Source organism: Opisthocomus hoazin, chromosome 3 (assembly GCF_030867145.1).
Source record: "Opisthocomus hoazin isolate bOpiHoa1 chromosome 3, bOpiHoa1.hap1, whole genome shotgun sequence".
Taxonomy (NCBI): domain Eukaryota; kingdom Metazoa; phylum Chordata; class Aves; order Opisthocomiformes; family Opisthocomidae; genus Opisthocomus; species Opisthocomus hoazin.
In genome coordinates this window covers 50,770,513-50,785,334 of record NC_134416.1, presented here as the reverse complement: position 1 = coordinate 50,785,334, position 14,822 = coordinate 50,770,513, and the positions used below count along the sequence as shown (strand labels likewise).

The 14,822-nt window shown below is 43.7% G+C and overlaps 1 protein-coding gene across 3 annotated transcripts in view; it reads right to left on the bottom strand.

Annotated features, from left to right (window-relative positions):
- Positions 1-12,194, bottom strand: part of LOC142360854 (ras-related protein Rab-10-like) — a 65,327-nt gene extending 53,133 nt beyond the window's left edge. For all 3 annotated transcript variants that reach the window (XM_075416239.1, XM_075416240.1, XM_075416238.1), the window contains exons 1-3: positions 11,996-12,194; positions 5,887-5,947; positions 4,650-4,788 (exon numbers count right to left, since the gene is read on the bottom strand). In XM_075416239.1, coding sequence (XP_075272354.1) covers positions 4,650-4,788; positions 5,887-5,947; positions 11,996-12,158 — 363 coding nt within the window. In that variant the 5' untranslated portion in view covers positions 12,159-12,194. The remainder of the gene's footprint in view (positions 1-4,649; positions 4,789-5,886; positions 5,948-11,995) is intronic.
- Between the last annotated feature and the right edge of the window lie 2,628 nt (positions 12,195-14,822).

Sequence of the window (14,822 nt, the reverse complement as noted above, 5' to 3'; positions counted from 1 at the left end):
AAAAAATGAGTTTATCTTCCCTACGCAGAAAATTCTGTGCTAGCAGAGAATTTCCAGCATGGAGATAATTACCAGGAACTGGTAATACCATCTTCATGGCCATACCAGGAGACTAGCAGAATTAAAACCAGTTCAATGTATTTAAAAGAAAACTAGGACTTATCATCTATGTCAAAAGTTGCTGGAGACCCAGATGCCATGTGTGAATCATGGAGTGATTTAGGCTAGTGTCGTGGTTTAACCCAGAAGCCGTCAACTACGACCCTACAGCCGCTCGCACACCCCTCCCCTTCCCCCTCAGTGGGATGGGGAGGAGAATGGACAAAAGGTAAAACTCGTGGGTTGAGCAAACACAGTTTAATAGGACAAAAAAGGAAGTGTTCATACTACGAATAATCACAGTATGAATTATAATAATGAATATGCAAAACAAACTATACATAGTACAGTTCTTCTCACCACCGACAATCGATTCGCAGCCAGTCCCCGAGCAGCGATTACAGAACCTCAAAATCATGAATTCTGCGAAATGCCCGAAAAAGACTGAACTCCCGCCGAAGTTCAAACTCCTGGACAAGAGAGGATTTGAACTCAGGGAAATGAGAAAGAAAGATTCCCGCCCCCCAAGCCAACCCCATTCATCAACTGAGCATGACGTCTATGGCATGGGGTGTTTCCACAGCCCAGCTTGGGCTGGCTGCCCAGCTGTGCTCCCTCCCAGCTCCTGCACACCTGCTCGTTAGCTCAACATGGGAGACTGGAAAAAGTCCTTGATTTCATAGCAACAACTAAAAACATCAGCGCTATCAACATGTTTCTCCTACTAAACCCCAAACACAGCAGCTGCTGGGAGGACAATTAACTCTATCCCAGTTGAAACCAGGACAGCTTGCAAGGATTTCTGGAAGTCATCTGGCCTAAGTCACTGATCAAAAACGGGCCAACCTGAAAGTCTGGGCAGGTTACTCAAGGCCCTGTTGAATCAAGTTTTAAGTATCTCCAGATCCTCTCTGGGCATCCATTTGAGCATTTGACCACTCTATCGTGAGGAACTTTTTTTGCCAATATGTTAGCTGGAATCTTGTTCAAAACATCCTGGAAAGAACTGATTCCTGCAAATGCATTTGGTACACGGTTACTTGTATTTAATTTCTAAAGGCCAAACAGAATCAGCCTTTCAGAACAGCTACATACAATAGCTAAAAGCCATGTCAGCAGACCTGAGGAACACCTCAATAAATTGGACATGACCCACAATCCTACAAATAAAGAATGGTTTCAGTTTCTAAAGTAATTTTCCTGTAATTATCATGCTCCTAATGAGTGCATTACAAATCCAATACATCTGTACTGGATTTGCCAATAATGTCCTAAGATACTAATCTGTGAGTACATTTTTCTAGTCAGTTTTTTAAGGACAATGATGTTACTTTCCTCTAGTTCTGAATACAAATATGGCAGCATATTTGTGTCTTGAACTTCCTTGAACAATAATTCATTTTTAATAGGAAAGTTGCTGTATTCCACACTTAACTGAAATACAATGAGAACATTACTGGTAATCTGATTGTAATAGCACTGACTGGCCAGTTTTCATAAAATCAATGGAGTTTTTAGGAATGTTAAATTGCTTAGATTGTTATTTTCAACTGTTATAAAAATGGCTTAGCACACAGAACCGTTTTTTATAAAACTTTGTTTAAAATCTCTATGTACAAAGAATTAAAAAATGAGAGTGTAACACAATAACTGAATTGTCTCAAAAAATTCTGTTTGATTGGTTCAGGTGCAAGCTTTACATTATCTATTAGTGCAGTGTTTAGTGAAACCTGTATTTGTTTCCCTTTAAAAATTTTATTTAACTTTTCTACACTTGCATATTTTAAAAGGTGCTGCAGCAACAGCCACTTTGATACTGGGCATTTGTGTGGAATTAAATACTGGTTTGCTTTCACAGACCAAAGCAAAGGCAGGGAATGTCACCAACCTCCAGTAAGTAATTAATTTTCACGAAATGCCCTGTGTTTTAACAGTTATTGCTTAAAAACACTTCTTTTGCCATGAATGGCCCCATATATTTTCACCAAGACACTTGAGAAATTGATATCCCACTAGGACAAAATTAAATTTTTTATTATTATCTAGCTCTATTACAACACTCACTAATTGCTAGTTTTGAGATTGGTACAATCAATCATGCAGTTTAGATTCCCAGAAATCGTTTTAAATTGAGTATTTTTCCATTTTTTAAATTTTGAACTAACAAAGTACCTGCAGGGGTTAAGGTTAAAAAAATCTAAATATTAATAGCTTGAGTATGTTTACACGAAAGCTTTTAAGCGTCATGAACAGAAGGCATGCTTGTGCAGGTGTGATTCCCTGATTGACTTAAGCAGGTCTAAGCCTGCACGGTGGCTACAAGAGCTAGTCCCATCCTTCCCTCCACCCTAGCTGTATGGTCCAGATACTTTCTTTGTGTTTATGGTTGTGCATTGTAGCCCACTGAATCAACCATCCTGTTGATCTAATTGAAGATGACGGGACAAAATGAACACTTTGGAGGCACTGTGAAGACAGATGAGTGTTTTATATATAAATTCATACACACAGATGGATGGATGCATATACAGGTATGTATATAAATTGATATTATGGATAATCTACATTTTCAGCTTCAGATAACAGTAAACCTACTAACATACTATGTGCTGAGTTAAATCTTAGCACATCATGAAACTACAACCAGTCGCATATCCAGCTGTGACTTTTGTTGGTTGCCCCAGGAGAAGGGCACGTGCTTTTCTTAACGAAGTAATAAAACACGTGTTAATGTGAAGTGTGTGTAGACAAGCCAGTAAGAATATTGTACCATCAGATCTCCTTTGTAACACTACTGAAGTCAGGCTCTGCTGTCACTAAGACTTTTAAGATGGCCCTAAGATCAAGGATAATGACATACTAGGTCACCACAGTAATGTTCTTAATACTGAGGTAATGTAATGTTTTAACAAGAGTATAAGATATCCTGTGTATGTATTATTGGATATATCATTAATTCATCCGTGTACTGAAAAGGATGCGTTTGATGGTTTTATTTTGAGCCTGCTTTCCCAAGATGAAGCCTCATATTCATCATATAATGCTCCTACCAATTCACAGAGTATTACAAAAACTGCCTGAATGTTTACTTGATTTTAAACAAGGGAGAGCACTATCTTGCTTGGATTCTTACACAAGCATACTAACTTACACAAGCATGTTCACTACAAACTTCCATGCTACTGCTTAGGGCAATCTCACTGCGCTCTACAGCTTCCTGAGGAGAAGTAGAGAAGGAGGTGCTGATCTCCTCTCCCTGGTACCCCACGATAGGACACATGGGAATGGTTCAAAGCTGCACTGGGGGAGGCTTAGACTGGACATTAGGAAATATTTCTTTACCGAGAGGGTGGTCATACATTGGAACAGGCTTCCTAGAGAGGTGGTCAATGCCCCAAGCCCGTCAGTATTTAAGAGGCATGTGGACAACGCCCTTACTAACATGCTTTAACTTCACCAGCCCTGGAACAGTCAGGCACCTGGACTGGCTGATCGTTGTAGGTCCCTTCCAACTGAAACATTCTATTCTAAAACTGACCTAACAAGAGAACACACCAAGAGGGACTCAGGGAACAGGGTTACAGGCAGCTGAATGATCTGATGTGTAAAGGCTGGCCCAGCTCTCCCTCCCTGGTTCCTCCCTCACATTGTGCCTACATGTTCTTCTCCTGGCCTTCCTACTCCTACCTGCTTACCTTGCACCAACTCCCGTAATGTCAGACCTTTCTATGAACCTCTCCAGCTCCCTGATGGAGCAAAAAACCATCCAACTGGTTTTGCTGTCTTACTGTTCTACCACGTTAGAAAGTCAGAGCGAACTCAGAGGGCTCTGACAAGCTCCAGAAGCAGCACAGCAGGAGCCCAGGGAGCAGGAAGGGAGGTGGGAACATGCTCTCCATCTGGCAGCCATGTGCTGTTGAATCACTTCCTATGTCACATGAAAGCACGCGTTTCTGGCCACAATACCACCAGCAGCTGAGCTAACCAAACAGCTCACTGCCACCAAAAAGGGATTCTCCTTTTCCTCCCCCAGCTCCTCCCTCTTGAAACCATCCTCTCAAAGGAAATACCCTGCAAGGATAAAGAGGATATTAAATTTGGTTTCTTTGATTCTTGGGATGAGGTAACTACATTAAAGTAATGAAATAAGGAAAGGGAAAGCACTGTCTGTGATACGACAGTTTGACATTGGAGCCAGTTAAAATCCTGGGATGAGCTCATGGAGACTGGCTCGTGTGTGGCCACACCAGTGACAAAAGCACCACAACTCCACGTGCGCAAAACCAGATTGGAAGCTATGTTTTAAAAGTACTTCAGAAAACACTCCTGCATCACCAGGAGCTTGTCTTAGATAATCTCCACTCTACTGCAGTTTCAGGTAACAGTAATCCTACTGTCATACTGTCTGCTGATTTAAAGGTAAGAAATTCTGGTTATAAATATAAATCTCAAAGAACAAGGATAAATCTCACGCAGTCATTTAGAACTTTAACTGCAGTAACTCATTAACTACCTTCATTACGAGATCAACCACTGTTAGATATATTTACCTCATGTATGTCTTTCATCCAGCCTGTTATGCTTTGAAAACTGCCCAGATTTGTGATGTCATATACAAGAACAAATCCTTGTGCACCACGAAAATAGCTAGTACTAAGTGTATGGAATCGTTCCTGGCCAGCAGTATCCCTGAAAGAAATTGTAAGAAATGACACACACACAAACAAAAAAACGATGATCAAACTGCAAAACCCTCAAGAAAAATCACTTTATTTTAAGGAGTATTGTTCAAATTTTCAATGGTGTACCTTAACAGGAAAGGAACAAGAAAAGGTATGGATGAGAGAAAATCTGGGTGCCAGATACAGCAATGAAAGAAACACACTGGAAATTTACTCTTGAGTAATACAGCCCTACTAGCAAAGCTAAACCAGTGATTACAGTCTGAAGGTAGCTTCAAGCCCACCACTGCTTCTCTATCTACATTATCACTAAGATCAGTACAACTCAGGTGATAAAAAAAAATTTGGAGTACAAGCACTGCAGGAGTCAGATGACATCCCAGATTCTGACAAGCCCTTTGTAAACTGTGACACAGACAGTAAGCTGGTTAGATGGAAGGGAGGTTTTGAGAAAAAGCCATAAAATACTGGGACGCAGAGATTCCTACACATAATTATGCCTTAAGAAAGCTGTAAGCAAGCCTCCAAGACTTTTGTACGAAAACTTGAGATGGAATATCTAGAGATCTAATACTGGTCAGGTAACGCATATACAATTCACATACCCCTTCAGAAGGTAAATACTGGTAAATATAGATAACCTTCAGTATTGGATGCCTGGAGAGATGGCTGTCAGTAGCCCTACACAGCCTTTAGAAAAACTTCAAAAACAAAAAATAGAGTGTAGGTACCCAAAGATTCATCTTACTGGCTTTCTCTCGGTGGCCCTTTTGAACATGCATTCAAAGGTAATGAAATGTAAAATTTTCTTGCTTTGTTACTTCCCTCAATGTTTCTATACAAGTAGATATACTTTATACAGATTGTAAGTCTGCACTGCTTGTATGCTGCAAGTTTCATTGTTAAAGCAGTCTAGCAACAACCCTCATTTTAACTTACACTAGTTGCTGCACAAAATACACTCCCCTAGGCCAAATTCAAATTTTAAAATGACCTAGTAGGAACAACTGCACTTTAGGAAGACACACAATTAAAAGCAGCTCAGATTTTTCATGCTGTAATGTAATTTATTTGGCTCTCATTTGTGATACAAATTACAACTTACCATATTTGAAGTTTCACTCTTGTATCATTAAACGTTACTGGCTTTACTTTAAAATCAATGCCTAGAAGAAAGAAGAAAATCTGTAACATTTCTCACAATAACAAGGATTCCATTTGAAGATCTAGAGCCTTTCTTAGCTCTAGTTATCATGCAATTTTTAACAGAAAGTGAAAAGGAACTATATCAAACAAATAATAACTAGTCAACCATATACATTCAAAATGGAACTTGTAAAAGGAAATTATACAGTGGTGAAAACAACTATGTGCCAACACATTACACAAATACAATACAGAGCAATGCCAATACAAAGCAATGGAAGGGCAGGTCAAAGCAAAGGTGCAGCTACTCTGAAACTACATGTGGGTTTTTCCATGAATAGGCAAGTGACACGACAGCAGTTTCATGGCTATGTACAATAACACTTGGCAAATATATTGGTGATCTCAGTTGTTTCCAGTTTCATCACAACAGCGTGGCAGCTATGAATAGGGAGGTAGAAATGCTTACAAAGCTGCTACATGCGCAACACCGTTTTTCTGTCTTTACTTCCAAATCCCTAAAAAAATAAAAATCTAGGGTTACACGAACAGGAATAGGAATTAGCTGTAGTAGTTAAATGCAAAGACAAACATATACTGGATTTCACTCAAAATGAAGTGGATTGTCTCTACAGCCTTAATCACTGTGTATCTCAGATCCAGTGTGCTAATGCTAAAATCAAGCATTAGCACCTGCAATCAGTGTAGAATGTTGCCTCTACATACGCTGCACATCTTTCCTCAGAGATACTTTCCTTATAATTTATAGTGTTTTCCTTTATTGTATTATCAAATTAGTACTCCAAATGTGGTAGATGATACCTGGACTTATGGGTTGTTGAAGCTTCAGTCTTAATATTAGAATATGCCAGCTATCAGCTGCCATCTTAGAGTGATGCATTTCCTCACAGTTAACCACTTTTTTTCCCCAATTACTTTATTGCTGAAACTTGAAATACTGTTTGATAACTTCTTTGCGCATTTGTTTTTCCCACTAAAGAACAATAAGGCTATTTTTGTCAATTATATTAAGTGAAGTTAAGGTGACATTGCGATAGCTGGCCATACTGCATTGTCAAAATTCCGTAAGGTCAAAATATAGCTACTTAACATGACTTCAGGGTGGCTTTTCACCAGTAGTAAAGTCATTTGAAAAAACTAAACAGGTTGAAAATGCACAAGCATTTTAAGTTAATGTCATTGCTCTGATTTCTCTAAGAACCTGCCTACCAAACTGCTTTATCAAAGGAAAGCATCCATGGCAGTAAACCAAATATGCAGTAGAGGAAATACTCCCTTCCTTTTTACTCATGGATGTGTTGTGCACAAAACTTTGACAAGTACTCTCTCACATGCATGATTCCAATGCTATTAACATTTTCGTGTGTATGTGGTAAAAGACTTTAGGTGGATTTTTAAAATTATTATGATAATCATGTCCTTCACTTGATGAATTTTTATTGAAGCTCCAATGGAAAGGAAAGATGGAATAACATAATTGGTATCTGTAATTAATATTACACAAAGCTTCCTTGATGGAATTAATAATGTCAGACGGAAATGTAATTTAAGTCAAATTTGCTCGTGTAAGGTGAAATTCCAATGTGATAGAAAACATTTGCTCCCTAAATTCATGCAGTTTTATTTAATTATCTGTATCACTTTCTACAACTGATGCAGAGGGACAGAGTACGCACTGGGAGGCTGGAATATCACTTTAAAATAGTGCGCTGGGAATACTGCAAAAAATTATAATCCAGCCAGGGATTCTCAGACCTACAGGAAACAGTTCTTAGTTCACATACATTTTAATAATAAATTGCTATAAGCTTTTTTTATTAATTCATAAAAAGGGAAGTAGAGTGCTGAATCAGACTAAAACTTAATCTAAATTAAAATAAGGCTTATTGACTTCTTAAGTCAACTTCAAAATTTATTGACCTAAAAGGTCAATGAATGTTAGTGAAAAACAGAAGTCAATATGTTCTGCATGCATGAATTGCTCATGTCTTTATATGAAATTTCCAGCAAACTTAGCAAGTTGGGAAGACAGAAAAATGAGAAATACAATGCCTAAGACAGCTCACAGATTTCAGATGCTTTTAGGCCCATGTATTATACAACATGATCAACATAACAATGCGAGCATTGATTACCACTCTTGAGATAAATGTTATTTGAATGCATCAGCTTGTACTTGCTTCTTTTAAGCTGTCAAATAAAACCAAGAGGGGTATGCTGGGTACAAGTTCAAATTCTGGTTGTTATAAATAGGCATGAGATTAATTTATTTTCTTTATATTCCAAATAATAAATATGCCCATATTAGGACCGAGGCATCTTAAAAGTAATTAAGTCTAAAAAGAATCAAAATAGTCCACCGCAGGGGAATTCCACTGTGAATTGCCCCTTTCACCCCTCAGTATCTATAAAATAGTCTTTGGCCAACTGCAAAAATCCTCTTCAAAGAGGTCTTCTGCAACCAGCCTAGAAAACTACAACACACTTTTCACCTTGATACAGCTGGCAAGTTCTGATAGAAAAGGCTCAAAAAAATAAGTCTATCCAGAGAAAATGCGAGTTTGAGCAGCTTAGCAGGATGCAACAGTGATAGCATGGGCAGAGGGTGGTACATGCCCCGGCGCAGGTTCTACCGAGCCCACTTGATGTCACGCAGCATCTTCAGCTCTGGAAAGAGGGAAGCGGTCGGTACCAACTCCTGTGCCCAAGCTGGGAAAGCACCCAGTGAGATGCTGTGGGTTGAGTTTCCACCGCGTTACTCCTGCCCATACTTAACCCTTACTAGCTGTTGGTGCATTACTTCAATCAGACTCTTTTCCTGTGCATGTTAAGGAATACCTGAAGCCCAGCCGTATCTGAGTGGCCACAAGTACCGGTAATTACTGTTCTGGTAAGAAAAGCAACTCATGGGATAAAATGGTTTGTTAGGAAAGTAAGAGTGACAAAAAAAATCCAGCCTTGTAAACAGAAACAAAAAAAAGAATTAAGATGCAGATTACTACTAGTGTTGTTAACGCAGGACATGTTTAACTGCAATACAGTTCATTTTTGTTGATTAACTCTATTTTATTTCCTCCTACAGTGGGTATCAGGGAATCTACACAGACTTCACAGCTGGTTCTCTTATTCATCTCACATTAGAAATAAATGCATAAATCATCTGAATGTGCAACTTCACTCTTAATAAATCTTTCCTTTTTTTAAACACAGGCATGCATTAAAAAGCGAAAGTTTCCTTTAGAGGAAAAAGGAAAAATAAAATTACTTTTTTGTTTTTTAATCCTAGCATTGGTAGTTGTACCACTTTCAAGTACGACAGATTCGGCGGGACTCACACCTCTACAGAAATGTTTCTCACAGAAAACATGCGCTGCTGGACTACAGCCACTGTAATACAGCAAAATAACAGCCTGTGAGATCACAATCCTGCACACTTGTATACAAGGGGTTTTTTTGTTCACAAGGCTTCTCTATGGCTTTATATGCAATGCCATTGTTTAAACAAAAACATTTATTCTTTATAGTCTATTCATAATACAATGCGTCTGCCTTATGGTGCGTATAAGTTTAATTAGAAAACTGTAACTGCTTATAATTCACCCAAACCGCATAATTGAAGAGGAGGAAGGGCACCCAGCGTTGAGTCTTTAAGTGCTGCATCAAAAGCTTTCAAGGAAAATTTACTGTGGATGCGTTCATAAAATACATAATTTTAGGAAAGATCACTACTACTAGAGCCTACTACAAAATGTTTGGCATCTTTTTTTTTTCTCCTTGTAATAACATTTGGATTTTTCTTAGTATTACAAACCTGTGATTCATGAAGATACATAAATGACACTTTCAACAACCTTTTAACTTCTGTGCCTACGACCCTTTGCCACTAAGGAAGGTGGTGGCACAGGATTTTGTCAGGGAGTTCAGATGACTGAGAGACTGCACAGCCTGGATAATCTTCCCTCTACTCAAATCACCATTCCAGCTGGACAGGTAGATGAAAAATCAATTAACGTCAGATAAGCATTCACTAGGCTGCATGATAGGGATCATTTGACTGAGCTTGTATAAAACAGGCATCCGGATGAAAACAGTTACTTGTTTTGATGGTGTCAACAAAGAGGGAGAAAACATCACAAACAGAAAAAACATTGCATTATGTCTTCTTCCTTTACACCGCTACAGGCCACGACCTATAGGCCATGCTCTCGGCTGTAGCTGCCTTCACGAAAAAGAAACTTCCAACACTACTGTTTCGGAAGCCATCACTCACAATCCCACTCGCTTTGAAAGTCTAAGATCTAATACACCTCCTAAGACGGAATCAAATGGAACACGGTATTTCAGAAATAATTTTAAAATCACATTCATGTAACAAATACCGCATTTGGATGATTCATGTACATTTCAGATAAACATTTGTTTAAAAAGTTTCTAAATCTCTCAAGAATGGGCTTCAGGAACAGTAACAGAACTAATATGGTTAGTCTTAGTCCGTAAGTGTCACAAAACTCTTTTATCTTAACTTTTCCTTAAACTACTTCAACGCACAACTTGGAAAATCTGTTCTTCGTATCATCACCATACAAGAGCTTTTGACTCCGCAGTGGACTGAATTAAGAGTAAAATAAACTATATCTCAAAATAATAACCTCACGGTCAAGAATTCCTGTTTCACTATAAAACTTATCAACACAGCTGATGTTTATTTTCACGGTGGTTCTTTGGGACTCTTTGCTAAGCCTGGTAACAAGTTGCCTGTTACAAGGATGAGTTTCACGACTTCACTGCTAGCTGCGTTCTTCCCATTTTGCTCCTGCTGGTTTCAGAAGCTGCTTTGCAAGAATGAGCAAGAAAACAAAAAGTGGTTTAAGTTCAGCCATTCTCATGTAGGCAGGTCAAGTTATCTCATGTACACTGAATATTCCCCAGACCAGCAGCTGCCACAGCTACTACCCATTATTTATCCAGTTAAGCCAACTCCTCCCACACCGAAAAACCTATAAAAGAGCTACGCATACTCCAAATGCAGGAACACACACTATCTTGTGCATACTTGCTCTTCAACAGCACAGAAAATGAAAAAATATTTCTTATACACATTCAAACTTTTAAAAATTAATGTTTCCCTATTGGAAATTGGGAAATCTCTGCAGGAAGCCAAACCACCGCACCCACACCACACGTCTTCGCGCTGACGAGACTCGTTTCTCAACGCTGCTGCTCCCCGCGGTGGTGGCGTGGGGCTGGCGGTGTGGGGCCTGCGTCCCACGGCAGCGGGGAGCTCCGCAGGAGCCCGGCTCTGCAGAGGCGGCCGGGAAGGCGGCATGGTGGTGCAGCACCCTAAAACCGCCTTGGTCTGGCAGTGCTCATTATCTCCATCACAGCAACGGCTCTGCTTCAAAAATCACGCATGTGGCTACCTACAGTAGAAGATATTTTGACTTTATACTGTTAAAAATTAGTAGCATGAAGTTAAATCCCCTTCTAACACGAAAAACTGAGGACTATTGCTGAGGTCCGACAGCTCTCTGAGGCAGACACCGCGTTCTCTGCACCCACTCTGGTGCACGGTGACAGGGCCTCCGCCTGCAGTGGCGGGCGGTAAGGAACAAGGTGTCTTCATCAGGTTTTCTTAAAAATAAAAGAGCTGGCTCCGAATGCCCCAGGCAAACGGCAAGGACGGGGTAACAGCCGGCACGGAGCTTCTGGGGCCAGGCCGAGCTGCTCCCCCACACCCGGGCCACCCCCCCCGCCGGTGCACCCGCCGGCCGCGCCCGGACACAGGCTGCGGCTCCGCGGCGGCGAGGCCGGGTCTCCGGGCCGGGCAGCGCCGAGCCGCCGCCGCCGGGGAGGCCGCGCCTGGAACACGCACCCGCGGCCTGCGGGCGTGAGGCGTGAGGGGAGGGAGGGAGCGAGCGGAGCGGGCGGCCGGGGGAACGGGGCGGGCTGCTGGGCACCCGGGGGAACGGGGCGCGGAGCGGGGCACGGGCAGGTGCCGGGCTGCGGGAGAGCTGCCTGGGGGCCGCCGCCCGCCCGCGGTCACTCACCGATCGTGGCCAAGTAGGAGGAGCCGGGAGCCCCGGCGGGCGGCGAGCTGGGCTCCGTGTACCTCCGCACGATGGAGGTCTTCCCCACGCACGACTCCCCCGCCATCACGATCTTCACCAGCAGCGGCGGCTTCCCCCCGCCGCCTTCCCCCAGCCCCGCCATGGCGGGCGCCGAGTGCCGGCCGGGCCGGGCCGGGGTGGGGCGGGGCGGGGGCCGCAGCGCCGCGGGCCGCCCCGCTGCGAGGGAGCCGGCACCGCCCCCCCCCCCCGCCCCGGCGGCGCGGCGGGGCCGGGGCTCCGGGGCTCCGGGGTTGGGGTAGGCCGCCGCGCCGCCGCCCCCCGCCCGGCACACGGGGGTCGGGCCCCCCGGGGCCCCGGACGCTGCGGGGGAGCGGGGCGAGGGGCTCCCCGGTCGGCTTTGTAAGCCGGGTCTGAAGAGAAACGCATCTGTCCGTTTGGGGTGTCTGGGGGGGGTTTTGTGCGGTCTGACTGAACGTTGCCGTCGTCACGCCGGCCAGAAATCCGTGCACGTGCGACAGAAAATGGGAAACCGGTCGAGCTCTAGGTCGTTTAATTCCTATGGCTGCCAAAAAGATAAAAACTGAGAGGAAAACGCTCAGCCGCCACAGCCCCAGCAGCGGGTGGGCTGCGCGAAGGCTCCGGGGCTCCGCTCGCCTGCCGGCTCCAGGCCTCGCCCTCGCGCTCCTTCGGCGGCCATGGCCGCTCCGACGCTGCCCATGGCGGCTGCGCCACCGGAGCGGGTCTGACCACGTTAGACCTCTGACAGACCCTGGACGGGCTTCTGCGCACTGCGCTCCAGCCGCTGCCCCGCATTAGGGTTGTGGGGTTACGCAAGGGCGTGCTTTCTTCACATGAATTTTTGTCACTGGGGAGGACAGAGGGAACTTTCACAACCCCCCGTCACTCTTCCCCCGTGAAGTACAGAAATAAACAGTCTGGTTTCTCGTTACTTCCTAGCGTAAAAGATAGAGGAAACAGGTTTTAAAAATTTCCTCTTTTTCACTTTTGATTTGTTCTCATCTGACAGTCTAAGTGACCTGTAATATGCAAAACAATGTGTATCTATACAGTGTAGGCTTGCTGCATGCCTGTCTGGGTGTTTCTAGCCGAATCCCACATGTCCAAACTAGAAGGCCCTCAGCCGTTTGCCAGTGTGCGTGCTGAAACCGTCCAGTGTCAGGAATGTAGGAGTGGGATATACTTTGAACTGCAAGTGCAAACAGACATTTACAAATATTTTTTGGACTATCTAGGTCTGTGGTGGCTCCCCCCAGATTTTGACATTTTCAGCTTCAACCGTTCAAGCAGGTCCTCGATCAATTCATGTATTGCAGAGCAGTAGATACAACATACCTTTTGTGGAGGACAATTTCTGACCTAGTTCCACCCAGCACAATTCAGGACGTCCTCTTATCAAAGGCCAAGCGTTATCTGAGGCTTATTTCCCCATCACCCCACTCTGAACCATGCAGCAGCCTGCACCTCAGCTTGCCGGTGTCAGACTAGTTAGCCACACACCTTTGGGCTTTGTGGCAGGAGATCTTCAAAGGGCAGCAGCAGCTTGTTTCTCGATCAGTGCAGTTTCCTTGATTGCTGGAAGAATGAGAATTTCCGCTACAAGTTGGGAAACAATCAGTCAGAAATGGCTGATACAATCAGCTGCTAAGTTTTAGGAGGGACCTCCGAGCTGTGACTGTGTAAAAAAGGCAATACTGCCGAAGAAGGCATCGGTCAAAGTGTTTCCACTGGGGACAGAGAAGTGCTGTGAATTGCTGAGGCTGAACACGTTCTTGAATGACGGTCGACCTTATGGGACACTTTCAGCTGGCACCATCATCTCATGGAAGCACTTGGGGAGCCCACCCTGTACAATAAACCTTCAAATCTGTGGCTTGCTTTGTTTAACAAAGGATAGGAGGGAATATGGTCACTGTCTATCAGGGATTAAATGATAAGGAGATGAAAAAAGGTGCTTAAAGAAAAGGGTAACGGCATGAAGAGATGCACACTGACCACAAATATGGCCGAGCTAAAGATTGTGAGGTTTCTCATGATATTCGAAAAATTCTTGCAGTTGAGGTAATCTGGAGAAAAATCTAATTAAAGGCAGGACAAGACAAGTTTGTCAGGGAGGCTGTAACCGCCTGCAGGAGGGAAGGACTGGACTTCATAAACCAGAACCCTTCCTATGAGAAACCTCCCCTGCTGTCTCAGCAGCCCCGTGAAGTTCTGCTTCCTCATACAGCAGTCTGAAGCTGTCATCGGTTACTCCGAATCTTGAGCGGCTGCGGGGTGCCATCATCTCCTCGTAGTTCTCACGGACCGGGCATCTTCTGGTAGTTCTTGTGGATCAGAGAGGACAATGCGTGTGGGGGAATCTGTAACCCCTGGGGACGACCTGAGCTCTGCAGCCATGGGCGGGTGTCCCCATCCAGCTGCGGGTCCGTCCCGCTCCGGGACGCTCTGGCGTGGGTTTAGCAGATGGGCAGTGCCTTGGTTTATAGATACACAGTGAGACACTGTTGGAGAGCCTGCTCCCATTGTCTGCTCTGAAGCTGTCCTTCATGAAATAGCTTTCTCCAAATGAGGGCAATGCCGCAGCAGCCGGCGGCAGTTAGATTTAGGTGGTGGCCGGGACTGATGGTGGTAGCAATGATGCTACTTTCGCTCAGTCCTTACCCTGTGTTGTCTGTCGGGCCACCAGTTTGAATTACAACACTCTCCACGGTGTTTTGTACATTGGAATGCTGATTTCTGAGCAATGTGCCAGGCAGGATTCTCGATAATACCTGAACGAAACTCTGAA